At 43.0% G+C, this 20,878-nt stretch overlaps 1 protein-coding gene across 1 annotated transcript in view; it reads left to right on the forward strand.

The window, feature by feature from the left end:
• The first annotated feature begins 10,449 nt into the window (after positions 1 to 10,449).
• The window catches only part of LOC109935038 (interferon regulatory factor 8-like), an 18,522-nt gene continuing 8,093 nt past the window's right edge, over positions 10,450 to 20,878 (forward strand). The window contains exons 1-4 of the mRNA XM_048607340.1: positions 10,450 to 10,476; positions 10,684 to 10,849; positions 17,218 to 17,392; positions 18,507 to 18,631. Coding sequence (XP_048463297.1) covers positions 10,685 to 10,849; positions 17,218 to 17,392; positions 18,507 to 18,631 — 465 coding nt within the window. The 5' untranslated portion in view covers positions 10,450 to 10,476; position 10,684. The remainder of the gene's footprint in view (positions 10,477 to 10,683; positions 10,850 to 17,217; positions 17,393 to 18,506; positions 18,632 to 20,878) is intronic.

The raw sequence follows: 20,878 nt of genomic DNA on the forward strand, positions 1-20,878 counted from the left end.
ATAAGGTTAAGGATAATCCAAAGGGATTCTACAAGTACATTAAGAATGAAAGAGCAACCAGAGAGAGAGTAGGCCCCCTTAAAGATCAGTAATGTCATTTTTGTGTTGAACCTCAGGGGATGGAGAAATATTAAATGAATATTTCACATCAGGTTTTACTGTGGAGAAAGAAATGGTAGTTGGAGAATTCAGGGAAATAAATATTGATGTTTTGCAAACAGTTCATATTACACAAGACGAAGTGCTGGAGATCTTAGAAAACATAAAGGTGGATAAATCTCCGGGACCTAATAAAGTGCATCCCAGGATGTTGTGGGAAGTTAAGGAGGAAATTGTGGGGTCCCCTTGCAGAAATACTTGTATCATCTATAACCAAAGGTGAGATGCCGGAGGACTGGAGGGTGGCTAATATTGTAAGGAGAAGCCTAGGAACTACAGATCTCTGAGTCTGACATCAATGGTGGATAAGTTTTTGGAGGTGATTCTGAAAGGTAGGATTTACATGCAGTTGGACAGGCAAAGAGTGATTAACGATAGTCAGCATGGTTTTGTGCGAGGGAAATCGTAATCTCACAAACTTGATTGATTTTTTTGAGGAAGTAAGCAAAAAGATTGGTGAAAGCAGAGTGGTAGACATTGTTTACTTGGACTTTAGTAAAGTGTTTGATAAGGATATGCATGGTACATTGATTAGTAAAATTAGATTACACAGGATTTAGAGTGATCTTGCCAATTGGTCACAAAATTTGCTTTACGTTAGGAGGCAGAGGGTGGTGTTGGAGTTTGTTTTTCGGACTGGAGGACTGTGACCAGCGATGTTACACAACGATCAGTACTAGGTCCACTTTTGTTTGTCATTTATATAAATGATTTGGATGTGAATATAGGAGGCACAGTTAGAAATTTTGCAGATGACACAGAAATTGGTGGTATAGTGGGCAGTGAAGAAGGTTATTTAAGATTACAAAGAGATCTTGATCAATTGGATCAATGGGATGAGGAGTGGCAGGTGGAGTTTAATTTGGATAAATGCAAGATATTGCATTTTGGTGAAACAAACAAGAGGAGTGTCCCTTGGGTAGTGTTGTCGAACAGAGAGACCCAGGGGTTCAGGTACATAATTCTTTGAAAATTGCATCACAGAGAGACAGGGTGGTTAAGAAGGCATTTCGCTCACTTACCTTCATTGCTCAAACCTTTGAGTATAGATAGGAGTTGGAACATTATGTTGAAGTTATAGGGGATGTTGGTGAGGCCTATTCTGGAGTACTGTGTGCAGTTCTGGTCATTCTGGTACAGGAAGGACATTATTAAATTGGACAGGGTTCAGAAAAGATTTACACAGGATGGTGCTGGGATTGGAGGATTTGAGTTATAAGGATAAGCTGGATAGGCTGGGACATTTTTCACTAAGGGGTGACAAGGTGGCTCAGTGGTTAGCACTGTTGCCTCACAGCACCAGGAACCCAGGTTCAATTCTAGCCTCAGGCAACTGTCTGTGTGGAGTTTGCACATTCTCCCCACATCTGTGTGGGTTTCCTCCAGGTGCTCTAGTTTCCTCCCACAGTCCAAAGATTTGCAGGTTAGGTGGATTGGCCATGCTAAATTGCCTATAGTGCCCAGGGTGTGTAAATTAGGCAGATTAGCCATGGGAAATCCAGGGAAAGGGTAGGAGCTGAGTCTAAGTGGGATGCTTTTCAGAGAGTCAGTGTGGACTTGTTGGGCCAAATGACCTGTTACCACACTGTGGGGATTCTGTGAGATACTGGAACATAGGAGGCTGAGGGGTGACTTCATAGAGGCTGATTAAATAATGAGGGATATAGATAAGATGAATAGCAAAAAGTTTTTCTTTCCCTAAGGTGGGGAGTTCAAAACTTGGGGGCATATTTTTAAGGAGAGACAAGTAAAATTTAAAAAGGACACGGGCGGCAAAATTTTTACACAGAGAATGGTTAATGTGTAGATTGTACAGTCAGAGGAGGTGGTTCAATTACAATGTTTAAAAGGCATTTGGATAAGTATGTGAATTGGAAAGGTGTGGAGAGATACGGGCCAAACACAGGCAGGTAGAACTAGTTTAGTTGGGAATACGGTCAGCATGGGCTAGTTAGTCCGAATGGTCTGTTTCCAGGCTGTAGGACTCTACGACTCTGTAAGTCTCAATGTCCCAGAAACTGATTAGTCACATATTTCTAAGTCAAAATAATGTGTTAGTTAAAGGGGAATTTGTAAGTAATAATGTTCCCAGGGATTTGCAACACTTTTTCTTCCAGATGGTAGAGGTCTATAAGATCATCAGACCTAAATGCAGAATTAGGCCATTTGGCCCATTGGGTCTGATCTGCCACTTGATCATGGCTGATATGTTGCTCAACCCCATTCTCCATCCTTCTCCCCATATCCTTTGATCCCCTTGCCAATCAAAAACCTATCTATCTCTGTTTTAAATACACTCTATGAATTGGCCTTGACATACCTCTGCAACAATGAGTTCACAGTTTACACTCTGGCTGAAGGAATTTCTCCTCGTCTCAGGCGTCACCCCTTCACTCTGAGGCTGTGTCCTTGGGCCCTAGTGTCTCCTACTAGTGGAAACTTCTTCTCTACGTCCACTCTATCTAGGTTCTCAGTTTTCTGCAAGTTTCAATAAGACTCCCCCCAGCCTTTCTAAACTCCATTAAGTACAGACACAGAGTCCTCAACTGTTCCTCATATGACAAACCCTTCAACCCTGGGATCATTCTTGTAAACATCCTCTGGACATCCACCAAGGCCAGCACATCCTTCCTTAGAAATGAGGCCCGGAACTGCACACTATATTCCCGGAACTGCACACTATATTCCAAATGCAGTCTGACGAGGGCCTTATACAGGCTCAGCAGTATATCCCTGCTCTTGCATTCTAGCCCTCTTGAAATGAATGCAAACATTGCACTTGCCTTCCTAACTACCAACTGAACCTGCATGTTAACCTTAAGAAATCCTGAACTAGGACTTGCAGGTCCCTTTGTGCTTCATATTTCCAAAGCCTTTCCACATTTAGAAAATAGTCTACATCTCTACTCTTCCTACCAAAGTGCATAACCTGACACTGGCCCAAATTGTATTCCATCTGCCACTTCTTTCCCCACGCTCCTAGCTTTCTCAAGTCCTTCTGCAGCCTCCCTGCCTCCTCAACACTACTTGTCCCCCCACCTACCTTTGTGTCATTTGCAAACTTAGCAACAATGCCCGTAGTTCCATCGTCCAGAAGGTTATTTTATAATGTGAATAGTTGCTTTCGAAACATGGACCTCTATGGAACTCTATTAGTCACCGGATGCCTCCTGAAAAAGACCCCTGTCTCCTGCCAGTCAGCCAAATCTCTATCACTACCTTGCCGTAACACCATGGGCTCTTATCTTATTTAGCAGCCTCCTGTGTGGCACCTTGTCAAAGGCCTTCTGGAAACCCAAAGAGATCTTTTACCACTGGCTCTCCTTTTCCTGACTTGCTCATTATGGCCTCAAAGAATTCTAACAGATTTGTTAGGCATAACATCTCCTTGATGAAGCTGTGCTCACTGAGCCCTATTATACCATGCACTTCCAAGTACTCCATAATTTCATCCTTAATAACAGATTCTAAAATCTTACCAATTACTGAGGTCAGACTAACTGGTCTATAATTTCCTGTCTTGTGCCTCCCTCTCTTCTTAAACAGCTGTGTTACATTAGAGATAGTAGGAACTGCAGATGCTGGAGAATCTGAGATAACAAGGTGTGGAGCTGGATGAACACAGCAGGCCAAGCAGCATCAGAGGAGCAGGAAGACTGATGTTTCGGTGATTCATCCACATTCAGACCTTTCAGCTTTCCCAGCACTTTCTCTTTAGAGATGGCCACTACACTCACCTTTGCCCCCGACTCTCTTAAAGCTCTGTTATGCTGCTGGAATCTTCCACTGTTCCTCTGCCATTGTTTTGTTTCCCATTGCTACCTCTCTGACCTGATTTTCTATGGTCCAATGTCCACTCTTGCCTGTCCCTTAACTTTTAGATATATGAAAAAACACTTGCAATCTTCTTTTATATTACTCGCTCGCTTATTCTTATATTTCATCTTCTTTGCCTTTTTGCATTTTTAGTTATCCTCTGTGATTTTTAAAGGCTTCCCAATCTTCTGGCTTCCCACTAGTCTTCACCACATTGTTTGCTTTTTCTTTTGTTTTTATGCTTGTCAGCCATAGTTGTCTGTCCACCCCTTAGTATGTTCCTTCTTCCTTGGGATGAATTTCTGCTGTGCCCCCCACATTACCCCAGAAACTCCTGCTATAGCTGCTCTACCATCTTCCATGCAAGGTGTCCCTTCCAATCAATTCTGGCCAACTCCTGCCTAATGTCGTCGTTACCTTTGCTCAATTGTAATATCGTTTCATCTTTTTCAATCTTCTCCCTCTCAAACTGCCCTCTAGGGGTTCCTTCACCTTCAACTCCCTGATCACGTCTGCCTCATTACACATCACTAAATCCAGAACTGCCTGTTCCTTGGTCGGCTGTACCACAAGCTATTCCAAAAAACATCTTGTAGACGCTCCACAAATTTATTTTCTTGAGATCCCACTACCAACGTAATTTTCCCAGTTCACCTGGGAAGTCCCCCATGATTACTGTAATAGTGCCTTTCTAACATGCCTTTTCTATCCCCTGATTTATTTTCTTCCCCACATCCTGACTAATGCTAGGAGGCTTGTACCCAACTCCCATCGGGGTCTTTTTCACTTTGCCGTTCCTCAACTCTACTCTCACAGATTCTACACCTTCCGACTCTATATCACTTCTTGCTATTATTTAATTTCATTTCTTACCAATGAGACCTATCTGCCCATCTTGCCTGTCTTTTTGATTGGACGTTTATCCTCGGATATTTTGCTCCTAGCCCGGAGCCCCTTGCAGCTACGTGTCTGTAATAGTAACAACATCGTACTGCTGTTGTAGGTTTGGAAGGTGATGTCAAAGGACGCTGCTTTCCATTCAGCAGATGGTGTACACTGCTGCCGCTGAGGGAAGGAGTGCCACGTCCCACTTTCACTGAACCTTGCTGCAGCCTTCCCCACTTGACAGACTGCTTGTCAATCAGGCTGGAAAATAAGTAAATAATCATTTAAACATAGTGGAATCTCCTCCCTCACACTCTAATACCACACCTCATTAAATAGACAGCTTCTGAGAGTTTGGCTGGGGCCTAGGGAATGCTGGGAATATTTCAAATGAGTCTTTTGGCACAGTTCATTTAGATAACGCTTTTGTATCTCTTTTTGCCAAGGAAGAGATGGTACCAAACTCATAGTCAAGAGGAAGCAGTTAAGATACAGGGTCTGTTAAAAATTAATACAGGGAGATGTTAAAAGGTTGGCTCTATTTGAAGTTGCTAAGTCACCTGGATCCAGATTTAATGTCCCTGTACATACTAAGGCAGGTAGGGGTGGAAAGTACAGAGCATTGGCCACAATGGTTTTAAAAAAAACATGACGGCACAAGAAATAATCATTAATCCCCCTCATACACATAGACCAAGTCCCACATGTAGCTAGTACAGCATTCATATGTTAAAATAAATAATATTAAAATATATATAAATCACATACCTTATCACAGTCTAAGCTAACAAAGGAAAGTATTCCAGATGCCTTCGCAACCATCTTATCTACCAATCCTGCTACTTTCAGGGATTTGTCGACATGCTCTCCAAGATTTCTTTGCATCTCTTGTTTATTTGACAGTCATTCGCCTCGTTTGTTCTCTCCAAATGCATGACCTCTTAATCCTCCAGTTTGAATATCATTTGCCACTTTTCGGTCAACCTAACAAGCCCATTATGTCTTCCTGCAATTAAAAGCTTTTTTCCATGCAGCCAATTTTCATTTAATTTGCAAAACCTTAATTAGGCTTTTAGGTTTAAATCTAAGTCATTGAGATATGTATATATATCAAAAATAGCTAGAGACCCATTACTGCAAAACCCCTCCAAAGACAGCGTTCTAGTCACACCACCATTTGACCGTTATCTTCTGCGCTCAGCAACTAAGCCATTTATGGATCCAACTTTCCACTTGCCCTTGGATCCTGTCATCTTTTAATCTCTGACCAAAATGCCACATGGACCATCATCAAATGCCTTGCCAAAATCCAGTAGGCCCTAGCTACTGCGTTACTCTCAATGGCTGTCCTAGTTATCTTTTAATAAATTCAGTCCAGCTAGCCAGACACAACATTTTGTTAATACATTTATGCTGACTACTGAAACAGTCATCTTACTTAGTCACCAGTTAATGTAACTACACTACTGTCTTCATCATCCAATGTTTATTTGCTTATGTTGGACTGAAACCAGCAGCAGGTCTTGTATCTGATTGTAAGATGATATTTATAGAAATACATAATGGAACATTTAGCATTGGGTGATGTTTTGATAGCAGGTACAGACAGAGAGAAACCAGGGTAGAATGAACAAAGTTTCTTGTTACATTATGCACAGAACAACAACACCATTGTTTATGCACTGGCAGAACATCTGATGCCATTCAGTACAGGGCATGGAGTCAAAGTGGTACTTACAATGAGTAATGCACAGATGTTGACCCTGCGGTTCTGACCAGAGGGTTTTGCTTCAGTGCTCAGATACCAAGTGGCAGCAAGTGGCTCTGAACTATCTGCTCTCAGATTATTAGATCCCATCCAGTGACCACATTAAGAAGCAAAGGGTTGATATTAGCATTCCTCACCTGGCAGGAATGAGGCAGGCAGCGGGTTAGAGTCCTGGTTTGGGCAATTGCTACTGCATTTCAAAATCAGTTCCACCCAAAGTTTTGCCTGCAAGCAGAGTCCTTGTTCATATGAAAATTCCGGGTTCAGTGGTATCATTTGTAACCAACACAACTTTTATTGAAGATTATTGATGTTGACACTGGGTGCTAGGCAATAGTACTGACACTGACACAGGTATTGACACTGGACATGACAACTGGCTACCAACACTGGCAAAAATATTATGTACTGGACATTGATGTTACAAAATGACACTGGGTTCTAGCATTAAATCCTGACACTCAGCACTGCCACTAGCATTGGATGTAAGGGAATTCCTACACTGGCTGAAACGTCTGTTAGTTCTACTTTTCTGAGGTCAATACAGCATTCTTCAATACTCGTTTTTGTCATTCTTAAAGTATAAATGAAATGGAAATGAAAGTAATTCCTGCTCATCCGTTGCACTTTTTGTATTTTCTATGGATGTATAAAGTAGAACATACAGCATTAATTTCAACTGACAGGGTGAAAAAGTAAATTGAACACAGGGTGGCTGTGAAAGGGAGAACAAACACTGCATTTCAGTAGCTCCTTTCAGGACCATTGGATGTCTCAAAGAACTTTGCAGCCAGTGAAATGTTGTCACTGTTATAACACAGGAAATGCAGCAGCCAATTTGCGTCCAGTAAGATCCCACAAACAGCAATGCGATAATGACCAGATAATCTATTTTACTGGTGTTGATTGAGGAACAAATACTAACTGGGATACTGGGGGTATATATCAGCTGTTTAAGATAGTGCCAAGGAAGCTTTTCTATCCTCCAGAAGAGGACTCAGTTTAAAGATTCAATGATAGACTGCTGCTTCAACGATGTAATACTCTCTCCATTTTGCCCATCAAGAGTGCTGTACTCACTCAGAACTGCACCACTGGCAGTGCAACACATCCTCAGTACTGCATATCTTACAGTGCAGTGGTCCATCAGTACAGCTCCTCTAACAATGCAGCACTCCCACAGTACTGATCCTCCAACAATGCAGCACTCCCACAGTACTGATCCTCCAACAATGCAACATTCCCACAGTACTGATCCTTCAACAATGCAACATTCCCACAGTACTGATCCTTCAACAATGCAACAGTCCCACAGTACTGGTCCTCCAATACTGCAGCACTCCCACTGTACTGACCCTCCAAAAGTGCAGCATTCCGTAGTACTGACCTTCTGACAGTGCAGCAATCCCACAGTACTGACCCTCCAAAAGTACAGCAATCCCACAGTACTGACCCTCCAAAAGTGCAGCAATCCCACAGTACTGACCCTCCAAAAGTGCAGCACTCCCACAGTACTGACCCTCCAAAAGTGCAGCAATCCCACAGTACTGACCCTCCAAAAGTGCAGCACTCCCACCGTACTGACCCTCCAAAAGTGCAGCACTCCCATAGTACTGATCTTCTGACAGTGCAACACTCCCACAGTACTGATCCTCCAAAAATGCAGTGTCTCATAGTACTGACCCTTCAATAGTTCAGTGTTTCCTCAGGACTGATCCTCCAGTTGCGCAGTACTCCATCAGTACTGACCCACCAACAATGTAGAGCTCCCTCAATACTGCTCCTCCAACAGTGTAGTGTTCCTTCAATAATGAACCTCCCACAGTAATGTTTCCTCAGTGCTGCCTTTCCATCAATGCAGTGTTCCCTCAACACTGACCCTCCAACAATGCAGGATTCCCTCAGTAGTTCACTGGAGAGTATCCCAGATTGTTTTACTTAAGCCCTTGAGTGGGACTGAAACCCACACCTTCTAACTCAGAGTTAAGAAAGGGTGCCAACAACTGAGACACAGCCTGGAAGTGTTGTTTAATGCATTCCTGAGAAAAAAAAGCATTGCTGCTAAAGCTATCATTTTTCATCCACCACTAATTGCTCTTGAGAAGTACTGGTGAGCTGTCTTCTTGAATGCTCTGCCTTTGGAATGTAGGTATTGCCACAACACTACTCGGAAGGGAGTTGCCGGATTATAACTCAACAATAGTGAAGGAAAATTGATATAGTTGTAAGGTGTGTGACTCAGCAGGGAACCTGCTACGGTGGTGTTGCAAAGCAATGTAACTGCTGGCCTTGTTCTTCGAGGTGATTGAGGGTGCAGGTTCAGAAGATGTTGCCAGTGGAGACTCGGTGATTTGCTGTAGTGTAACCTGTAGATGGAAAATGATGTTGCCGCTATGCACTGGATGTGGAGGGAGTGAATGTTTAAGGCAATGAAAGGGGATGCTGAGCAAGTGGAAAACTTTTTCCCGAATGTTGTCAATCTTCCTGGGTGTTATTGAAGCCGCTGCCATCCAGTCAAGTGGGGATCATTCTATCATGCTGGAAAAACTCAGCAGACTTCTGAAGAAGGGTAACTGGACCAAAAATATTAACTTTGCTTTCTCTCTACAGATGCTGCCAGGCTTGCTGAGTTTTTCCAGCAATTTCTGTTTGTGTTTCTGATTTCTAGCATCTGCAGTTCTTTGGGTTGATTTTTTTCATTCTATTATGCTCCTCACTTGTGCCTTTTATATGGTGGAAAGCTTTATAAGTCACAAGGTGAGTTATTTACTGCAGAATCCCCAGACTCTGATCTGATTTTATAGCCACATTTATTTATATGGCTGGTCCAGTCTGGTTTCTGGTCAATGACAAGCCCCAGGATATTAATGGAGGGGAATTTAGAAATGGCGCTACCTCTGAATATCAAATGGAGATTCAGTTTTATTGCAACATGATCTTCGCCTGCTACTCGAGTGGCACATACATTACTCTTATGAGACATTGATGAGCCCTCGACTGAATGTTACCCAGGTCTTGCTGCTATGGGCAAGGACTGCTTCAGGATCTAGAGTTACAAATGTTGCTGAACATTGTTCCAAACATCAATTAACCTGTCCACCTCTGACGTTATGATGGAGGGAAGATCACTGAGGAACCATTTGAAACTGTTTGGTGGTGTGCCTGTGTGTCTGCTGCCCTTGCCTTCCTACTTTTACAGGTTATGGATTTGAAAGGTTGGAGGAGACTTGGTGAGTTACTCAAGTACAAGTAACACACATTGTAACACACAAGTACAAGTAACACTCAAACAGCTGTCCAAGGGGTGGTTTGGGGAAGAGGAATTTCTCCAAGGGCCTGGAAACAGACAGAGGGTTTGGGTTTTGCTCACTTTCAAATTATTTGCTGATAATGTTCACTCATTGGTAAACAAAATTTCCCAAAGCCTGGCAAAATGAAAGGGCTTTCCCTTTTTTATGCGAACAGTATTGGCTATATGCAAAGTTGGCGCCAATTTCTGTTTGGCAAACAGTGCAACAATGGAAAGTGAAACTTAGAAATAATTGAGCTTACAAATTCGACGGGATTCCACGTGATTTCAGGGAAAGGAAACAGGATTGCCATATTTGGAAAATGACAGTACCCGCGCCTAGTATCAGAACAGAGGCTAGTGCCGGGCCATCTGCGCAGTGGTGAGGTGATGAAACCACAAACAGCGGGAGTGGAGAGGGGTGGGGAGAGAGGTGAACTCCGCCTGCTGAGTGAGGTTATGGAGGGGCGGGTGTGGATTGCAGAAGTTGGTCCTCCCTGTTAGTATGTGACGTGTCTGAGTGGCCCAGACCTCTATATAGGAGCTTTGCAGAGCCAGGGTGCGTTGAATTGAAAGCAGAGTGGTGTACTGATGTTTGTGATTTCTGCAATGGGCAAACAGAGGTGACACACTCTCTTGTAGGAATGTATTTACTGGGGACAAGTCTCCATGTCTGATCTGCACCTTGTACTATTGCAGAATTCGTTATCTTGCTTTGCTGTACATCGTGTTTGAAACACAGAGCGTTGTCCCAATCTGTTTACAGAATGAACAACCAGAAACCACAGCTCCGATCCTGGTTAATCGCTCAGATTAACAGCGGCAGTTATCATGGACTGCGTTGGCTGAACAAAGAAAAAACCACGTTCCGTATTCCCTGGAAACACGCCGGCAGGCAGGACCTGTGTGAGAATGATTACAGCATCTTCAAGGTAGGGACTTGCAGCGGCTTGTGAGCTGTTGCCTGCAGACAATTAATGCTGTTTCTACAGTCAGCCCTTTGTCCCCGGGAGTATGAGGCGGCTGAGCGAGCAAATGTCTGAATTAAAAAGTCCGAACCCGATATTTTGCATGAGATTGGCAGTATTGAGGGAGCGCCGCTCAGAAATTTAGACGCTGATGGATGTAAAGACTGTTTGGCATTAATTTGAAGAACAGCAGGAGAGTATGCTATGGTGTTCTTGTCAAAACCAATAAATTAAGAGATTATTTGGTAATTATCTCACTACTGCTTGTGGGAGCTTGCTGTGCACAAATTGATTGGTCTGATTCCAATGTTACAACAGTGATTAACTTCAAAAGTACTAATTTGGCTGTACAGCACGTCGAGATGTCTGATGATCCAAGAAGGTGCTGTGGCAATGCAAGTCTTTTAGATGTTGTCTATCTCTATAGGGATTCCTGTTTGAAATGTTTTGGCTTTGAGAAAATGAAAAATGTTGGCCAAGCTCTCTTTAATTAGATTCGAATTTCAATTGGAGTCTGTCCTTCTCAAGAAATATTAGAGTTTGATGTGTAGCTTGGAAAGTTAGTGGATTATGGTAAAGTTAGACCAATCAGCTAATCTTAGTAGAGACTGTCCGATATAGGGAACCCACAGCATTGTTAAGTTTGTAAATGCTCCCTATGCCAAACATCAAATAAAAACGTTGGGTTCTTTGCTGCCCTGTTATTTACCAACAAGGTCCCTTATCACTGCTCCCTCTGCTGGCGCAGTGGAGAGTTGTAATGGCCTATTCCTATTCTTTCAAATGGAAGATGAACTCAGCCATATCCTCAAGATCCCTTGGTGATGCTGTTGTATGATGGGCAGCTGAGGATGTTGGGGAAGTGATGATCAGCCATTCCCTGGGTGATGGCGACTTTGGTGAGAAGTCAGAATAGCTGTCAAACGAAAGGAAAACCCCACAGATGCTGGATATCTGAAACAGGCGCAGAGAATGCTGGAGGAACTCAGCAGGTCTGGATCTGGAACTTTAGTTATGAACAAGTTGTACAGACTGGAAACGTTAACTCTGTTTCTCTCGCCGCAGATGCTGTCGGACCTGCTGAGTTTCCTCAGCGTTTTGTGATTGTTGAAGAATAACTATGGTCTAGGGCACAGCCTGACAATATTCAGTCTGTTCCTTATGAGAAGAGAAAAGCAGTGATTTAAAGTGACAGAGTATCTGCTCCACCATCCACCTGAGCAAGAGCACTTCTGAAACTGAAAAAATGTTTCAAATCTCCTTCCAGACATGGGAGCTCAGCGCTGTCGGAGGGTGGGTGCTGAGGGAGCGCTGTCGGAGGGTGGGTGCTGAGGGAGCGCTGTCGGAGGGTGGGTGCTGAGGGAGCGCACAGCTATCAGGAGAGTTGGTACTGAAGGAGCGTTTTATTCTTGGAAGATTGTAACGAGTTTATCAACTCGATAACCTCCTGATGCTCCAATTCATTTTATAACTCGACCTTTCATAAGTCAGCAGCCTGACATCTGATAACTGGGTTTAATTAAGTATTCAGTTTTGGGTCAGTGAGTAGCTGTCTTTTTGTCACTGTACATGTGTTGAGGAGGTGGTACAGTCATTTGGTTTGTGATGCAGATTGATGCCAATGGTGTGGGTTCAATTCTTGGACCAGCTGAGGTTCCTGAAGGAATTTCCGTCTCCATCTTTCTCCTCACCCGAGGTGTGGTGATCCTCAAGTTTAACCACCACCAGTCATTTCTCATGTCAGAGGGCAGGTCTTTGGTCTGCTAGGACTATGGTGACCTTAATAATGTCAGCCTATTGATGCATATCTCTGTCTGTGTATTTCTGTGTGGGATCCTCCTGTGTGTAAATATCAAGCTCCCAAGTGATGATTTGGCAATTGATTTTTATCGAAACACTTGAAATCCCAAGCAGCAGACTTTCTCTGGCTGTCATTGTCTGAGGGTCTCAATACACTGTAAGTGTCACTTTGCTGTCCCTGTGCTTAGCAGCTTGAGGGATCGGTGGAGCATTTCAAGCCTTGCTGCACGCCAGCTCACCTGAACCCCTGCAACAGCTGTGATAAGCGCTCAAAGAGAGATATGACAGTGGACATTCAAAGTCTGGAGGGTGGCTAATGTGGTGCCATTATTTATGAAAGGCTGTAAGGAAAAGCCAGGGAACTATAGACCAGTGAGCCTGACATCAGTGGTGGCTAAGTTGTTGGAGGGGATTCTGAGGGACAGGATTTCCATGCATTTGGAAAGGCAAGGACTGATTAGAGAGAGGTCAGCATGGCTTTGTGCATGGGAAATCGTGATGATTGAGTTTTTTGAAGAGGTGATAAAGGTGATGAAGGCAGAGTTGTCTATCTGGACTTCAGCAAAGCACTTGACAAAGTTCCACATGGTAGACTGGTTAGTAAGGTTAGATCTAGGGGCAACTAGCGAATTGGACACAAAATTGGATTGATAGTAGGAGATAGCCGGTGGTGGTGGAGGGTTGTTTTTCAGACTGGAGGCCTGTGACCTGCCATGTGCCACAAGGGTCAGTGCTGGGTCCACTTCTTTTTGTCATTTTTATAAATGATTGGGATATGAATATAGAAAGCATGGTTAGTGAGTTTGCAGATGACACCAAAATAGGTGGTGTAGTGGACAGTGAAGAAGATTATCTTAGCGTATAACAAGACCTTAATCTGATGGGCAAAATGGGCTGAGGAGTGACATGTGGAGTTTCATTTAGAAAATGTGAGATGTTGCATTTTGGTAAGGCAATCAAGGGCAGAGCTTATACGGTTAATTGTAGGGTTGTGGGGAGTGTTGCTGAACAAAGAGACTTAGAGGTGCAGGTGCATAGTTGCTTGAAATTGGAGTTGCAGGTAGACAGGGTTGTGAAGAAGACATTTGGCACGCTTGCCTTTATTGGTCAGAACGTAGTATGGGAATTGAGACATTATGCTGTGGCTGTGAGGCCACTTTTAGAATACTGCCTTCTGTAGGGTGGATGTTGGTAAAGTAGAGAGGGTGCAGGAAAGATCTACAGGAATAGACTGGGGCTTTTTCCCCTGGAGCGTCAGAGGCTGAGGGGTGATCTTATAGAGTTTTATAAAATCATGAGGAGTATGGATAGGGGGAATAGTCAAGGGCTTTTTCCCAGGGTAGGGGAGTCAAAAACGAGAGGACATAGGTTTAAGGTGAGAGGGAAAAGATTTAAAAAGGACCTGAGGGCCAACTTTTTCATGCAGAGGGTAGTGCGTGTATGGAATGAGCTGCCAGAGGAAGCTGGTACAGTTACAACATTAAAAAGGCATCTGGATGGGTACATGAAAAGGAAGGGTTTAGAGGGATATGGGCCAAATGCTGGCATATGGAAGGAGGTCAGATTGGGATATCGGGTTGGCATGGACGAGTTGGACCGAAGGGTCTATTTCCATGCTGTGTGACTATGACTCTAAATCAGTGGTTTATCACATTCAGCATGGAGGCTGATACAATAGAAGGACAATGTGCCTGTCCTGGAATGCACAGAAGTTTAGAATATTTCAGTGTTGTTTGAGACATTGATAACTAACATAGAAATGCTGATGATAACCTACCAGTGTTCTAACACAATATATATGATATATGCATTCTCCCACTGCCATTGTGGTCAGCGGATGTCCCTCAAGTTGAGCATTCCGTCTCCCCAGAGTTATGAGTTGCTTTGAGAGTCTTCATGTGATTTAAACAGGCCAATCCTCAACCCACATATCTTTGTACACATGGGGCATTTTCTGGAAAATTTTCTGAAGAACGGTCCCGACCCGAAACGTCAGCTTTCCTGTTCCTCTGATGTGCCTGGCCTGCTGTGTTCCTCCAGCTCCACACTGTGTTATCATTACTAACCTCCTCCTTTTTCTCCCGACACCCTTGCACAATATTTCTATCCAAATAATCATCCAGAGCACTTTTGAATGCCTCAATTGAAAATGGCTGCACCATGTTTCCAGGCAGCGCCTTCCAGATCTCACTGTGTGAAAAAGTCTTTTTCTGACGTTACCACCTGTTTTGTTTGCGCATCACTTTAAACCTATTCCCTCTTGTCCTTTTGCTTTTTTTGAGCAGAAACAGCTTTTCCCGATCTGTGCTATCCAGCCTGCTTATGATTGAGTCTTTGCTCTCTCCTGGAATGCTGGCCGCTTGAATTGGAGAAAACGTGATCTGCTTGGGGGAGACTCTTTTCAGTCCTGGAGATTCTGTGTGCAGTCCATCATAGATGTTTTTGCTTGTGCAGCTGGCTTCAAAAAGAACACTGGAGTTTGCTCAATGCAGGAGCAAAGTACTGTAGGTGCTCGAATCTGTACTGAAAACAAAAAGTGCTGGAGATCTCAGCAGGTCAGGCAGCATCCGTGGAGAGAAAGTAATCTGACATTTCAAGTCTAGATGACTCTTCATCAGAGCTGACGTGAAGTGACATGAAGACTTCACATCAGTCCTGATGAAGAGTTATCTAGACTCGAAACACTAGCTTGTTCTCTGTCCGTAGATGCTGCCTGACCTGCTGTGATCACCAGCATTTTTTTGTTTTCAGCACTGGAGTTTGTTCATTTGTTTTTCATTAAATTCCGACTACTCTGCTACCTTTTTGTTTGTTCATGGAGTAGGAGTGTCACTGGCTATGCCAGCATTTATTTTCCATCCTTAATTGCCGCTAAGAAGGTGCTGGGTGAGCTGTCTTCTTGAACTGCTAAGTCCACTTGGTGTAGGTAGAGCCTCAATGCTGTTAAGGAGAGAGAACCAGGATTTGGACATGGCAGCACTGCAGAAACAGTGCTGTAGTTCCAGACCATGTGGTTGTAACATATACGTGAATCAAAGGCTGTCATGAAAGTCCACTGTACAATTTAAAGTTTTAGCAAAGATCTGTAGCTCGGTTGTTAACTTGCTCGCCAAGCTGGCTTGTGTTTGTTCAGACGTTTCGTCACCAAGCTAGGTGACATCATCAGTGGAGCCACCGATGAAGCAATGTTATTCTACTCTTCTTGGAATTTATACTGCCTGGTCCGTTATGGTCAGTACTGTCATTTCCGGTTTTGATCTGTATGGGTTTGTATATCGGGTCCAATTCGACATGTTTGTTGATTGAAGTATGGGTGGAGAACCATCTCTCTAGGAATTCCAGTGCGTGTTTGTGTTTGGCTTGGGCTACTGGACAAATTAACCATAGTAGCCCAAGCCAAACATAGACACGCACGGGAATTCTTAGAGGCATGGTTCTCCACCTAGAATGCAATCAACAGACACATAGAATTGGACCTCATATACAAGCCCATACAGATCAAAACCAGAAATGGCAGTACTGACCATAACGGACCAGACAGTATAAATTCCAAGCGAAGTAGAATAACATCGCTTCTTTGGAGGCTCCGCTGATGATGTTACCTAGCATGTGATGAAACATCTGAACAAAAACAAGCCAGCTTGGTGAGCAAGTCAACAACTTCATCCACTGTACAATGCAGTGAGGGTCAGTGCCAACTGACTGAGGTAGGTTCCTGGCAGTCCATGCAGAGAACACACCACTAGCCCATTGCATCCGTTCCATCAGCAAGGTGAAACACAAGCGCATGTTGTAGGGCCTAAAAGATGATAAAGATGGCTGGACAGAAACTCTGAAGGTATGTAGTGGTCCTGACATGTCAATTGGTCATCTGACTTTTGGGAGACTATTAGTCACATCAATGATCTCCTGATATCAATATTTATCACATGATTATTGGAGTTTTCCTGTTGCACCTTCCCCATCTTTGGCATACAAAGGGAACATCACAACCAGTGTGGCATTTATGAAGTGATGTAACTTACGTAGACAAAAGTGGTAGCTAAGTTGTTTATAGAAAGATCCCACAAACAGAAATGAGTTGATGATCAGACAAATTGTTGTTATCAATGATAGCTGGGGGAAATACCTTGGCTACTACATTGTCTTAATTTTAACTCTACTGCTGTACTTTGAATAGAGAGGAAAGACAGGTGCCAGTGTCCACTCATGGTTCAGTAGGTAACTTTGTTGCCTATGAGTAGTAAAGTTGTGACTTCAAGAACCACTCAAGGGATTTTGGTGTATTACCTTAGCCAGCAGTCTCAGTACAGCAGAAACAAATTGCTGCACTGTTTCAGAGGCAGTACTGAGGGAGTGCAGTACTGTCAAAGGGGCAGTATGGGGGAGCACTGTGGTGTGTGAGGGTCAGTACTGAAGGTGCACTGCAGCGTCAGAGAGATAGTATTGAAGGAGCACTGCACTGTATTGTCACCATTCTGGTACTGTTCATTGCAGTCAATTACTAAAGAATGTTGCTGTTTCTTTTCCAGGGTTGGGCAACAGTGAGTGGGAAATGTACTGATGGTCCACCCAAATGGAAAGCTAACTTCCGATGTGCCCTCAACAATATTGACTCATTCACTTTGCTGGAGGACAACTCAAAGGACAACTCAGATCCACATAAAATCTATGCCATAACTAACCAGAGGGTCAATTCAGCTGTTGGTACGTTTCCCTTGTGAACTTAGACACAATGGTAGCTTAAGTGTTCCATTTCAAGGACTGAGATGCCTGGCACTTAGTGACAAATCAGCCATGGTCTCATTGAACAGACTAGAGAGGTTAAATGATCTCTTCCCCACTCACAGTTCCTTTGTATATCTGCATGTGCGATTGTTTGGAAATCTCCATCTAGTTGGACTCAGTATAATTGTTTTACTGTGGTTTATTGCACTTGCAACCTAGTCCATCTGTTTCAGATATATGAATAGCAAATGGCAATACAAGACTATACTGCAGTGATCGTTAAGATCCTGAACACTGCTGAAAAATCCCTGGGGCAGGAATTGAATTTTAAAAGTGAAATCTTGATCAAGTTTCTGGATTTTATTTGTGAAACAGATTTGAACTTGTGGAGGAGAACTCTTTGACATTTTATCTGGTAATGATATGCGGGTGCTGCTGGCAAGGCAAACATTTATTCTCCATCTCTTATAGTCCTTGATTAGATCATGAACTACCAACTTGAACTGCTGCAATCTATGTGGTGTCAGTTAAGAATCGCACAATTGGTTAGCGAAGAGTCTGTTTCCTTTCTGATTAGCTGTGGGGCTCATGGATTGGATGACCAATGATGAGTCTGGATACTTGCCAGGTGGACCTAAGTTAATGTGGAGAGGTGAGAGAAGCTGAGGGTGCTCTCCTTGCAGCAGAGGAGGTCTGAAGGAGATTTAACTGAGGCGTTCAAAATTCTGGATTATTTTGATAGAAAATATGAGGAGAAATTGTTTCCAAAGGTCACAGATTTAAGGCTATTGGAAAAAGAATCAGATTGATGAGGATTTGTTTGTGGACCACTGTATGGTCTGGAAGGCACTATGCCTGATAAGATGATGGAAGCAAATTCAATAATAAATACTGCACACGGAAAGGAAAATATGGGGAAAGCAGGGGAGTGTGAGTAATTGGCTTATTCTTTCAAAAAAGCCATCAGAGGCACAATGGATTGAATGGCCTACTTCTGTGCTGCATCATATTCTTTGATTTGAAATATTGGTAAAAAAGCAATTTAAAACAAAAAAAAGTTAGATTTTTAAAATTCGTTTTGCTGTGATTTCAGATCCAAATATGGATGGAGCTCTGCAAGAAGATGATAACCTCGAATCACAACTGCGCATCAGTCCTGAGACTAACCTGGAACAGCCCAACTTTGCACTGCAGTGCTCTGCAATGTTTCACTCTCAGGTATGTTGGGATGTGAGATTCAATTTTGCTGAGCTTTCAATCACCAGGAAACCCATTCAACAGATAACAAGATTACAGCAAAGCTAGGAAACGGGACGTGGAGCAGGGAGCAGTGATTCGGAATTATGGCTCTGAGACCTCTAGATAACAACAGGAAGCTTCATTGTGCTTCTCCATAACTGTCCCTTTGTAAATTATTTTGGATCCATAACCATCTGGGGAATATTACAAGTTTTTACCATTTAAGTCTGGTAGACTGTTTAATATCAAGATGCACCTTTAAAGTGCTTTAACTCAATTTGCATATGTGGCTTCCTTGTTCAGGAGTTCAGGATTCCTAAACTGAAGGGAAAAGGCATTCTTAATCTATGTCATAATTTTAAAGACCCTGACCAGATCACCCCAAACTTCATGTCTGTCGAACAGAAGACAGCTTTTCTGGTTGCTCATCAGTGTGGTCACAGCTATGACTCAAAGGAGGCAGCACCCTGAGTCAGAATGCTGTGGATTCAAATCCCACTCCAGTTATTCAATGGACAGAACTGAGTATTAAGGAAGCAATACACTATTGGAGGAGTAATACAAAGGCTACACTGCACTGTCAGAGGGGCAGTACTGAGAGATGGATGTGCAGTCTTTCTGGAGAGATCTTAAACTGTATCCCCTTGCATAGGGGAGGCAATGGCCTTGTGGTATTATTGCTGGACTGTTAATCCAGAGACCTGGATAACATTTTGGGGACCTGGGTTCAAATCCTGCCACGGCAGGTGATGGAATTTGAATTCAATTTTAAAAAAAAGTCTGGAATTAAGAATCTAATGATGACCATGAATCGATTGCCAATTGCTGGGGAAAATCCCATCTCATTCATTAATGTCCTTTAGGGAAGGAAACTGCCATCCTTACCTGGTCTGATCTACATGTGACTCCAGACCCACAGCAATGTGATTGACTCTGAATTGCCTTCTGGGCAATTAGGGATGGGCAATAAATGTTGCCTGGTCAGCAATGTCCTCTGCTGTTAATGAATGAAAAAAATGGATGTTAAGGATGCCATTGCAGTATTTTTAGAAAGAATAGGAGATTTCCGTTCAGGGTCACTCAACCAACATCACTGAAAACAAAAAGAAAGCCAGTCATTTATCATGTTGCTGTTTGTAGGGTCTTGCTGTAGACAGTGGCAGCTGCTTTATATCAAGGAATACCCTTCAAAACGTTATTACTTGGCTGCAGAAGGCTTTGGGTCACCCTGAGAGTTGCGAAAAGCATATTGAAATTCACATCTTGTTTTATATCCTATGCTGCGAGTGTGGCAAAATCTAACATGTTAAAACTATCAGTCAGCTTTATTTGCAAATTAGACAATTACAACAAAATAGCAAGAAACAGCAAGTGTACAAAGCAAGGATTGCAAGTAATCTGTTTCACAAACAAAAAAATTCCAAACACTTCAGTTCTATTTCAAGTTTTCCAATGAAACCTGTTGTGTTACATGGAAGATTGGCCTTTGACAGGCGCTACAATTATTTCCTAAATATTCCCAAAGTAAGGAATTAGGAACTGTAGTTTTGTTTTATCACTGATATATCCATCTTTACTCTGACATTAAGTGCTTACTTGTTGATAAATCAATTCCTTGACCTGCTCCAGTCACCCAAAACTATGATGAATGTCTTGTATTGAGCTACCTTGATTGCAGCAGTGTTTGTGTCCTGAAAAACCTGTTAATTAAACTGGTTGGAACTTGCTAACTCTGTTTCTCCCTCCGTAAATCCTGACTAAGTTTCTGCAGCTCTTAGTTTTTATTAAATATTTCCAGCATCTGCAGTGTTTTGTTTTGAGTGGGAAAAAAATTGAGACTTGTATTTCCATAGTGCCATTTACAACCTTAATGTTTCTCAAGGTATTTTACAACCAAAATGAAGTAATTACTGAAGTGTAGCCACTGTTCCAGTGTCAGATACACAAAAGCCAATATGCATACAGCAGGTTTCCAGGCAGACAGGGCCTTAGTATATTTCATATCTCTAAGGCACGCCTCTGTCATTTCACGACTGATCCCCGGACAGAGCAGTGCTCCCTCAAAACTAACTCACCAACAGAGCAGTGCTCCCGCAGCAGTAACCCTCCAATAGTGCAGTGCTCCTGCAGCACTAACCCTCCAGCAGTGCAATGCTCCCTCAGTATCAGCCCTCCAATAGTGCAGTGCTCCCTCAGTACCAGCCCTCGAACTGAGCGGTGCTCCCT

This window comes from Rhincodon typus, chromosome 17, assembly GCF_021869965.1.
Source record: "Rhincodon typus isolate 14 chromosome 17, sRhiTyp1.1, whole genome shotgun sequence".
In the NCBI taxonomy this organism is placed as follows: domain Eukaryota; kingdom Metazoa; phylum Chordata; class Chondrichthyes; order Orectolobiformes; family Rhincodontidae; genus Rhincodon; species Rhincodon typus.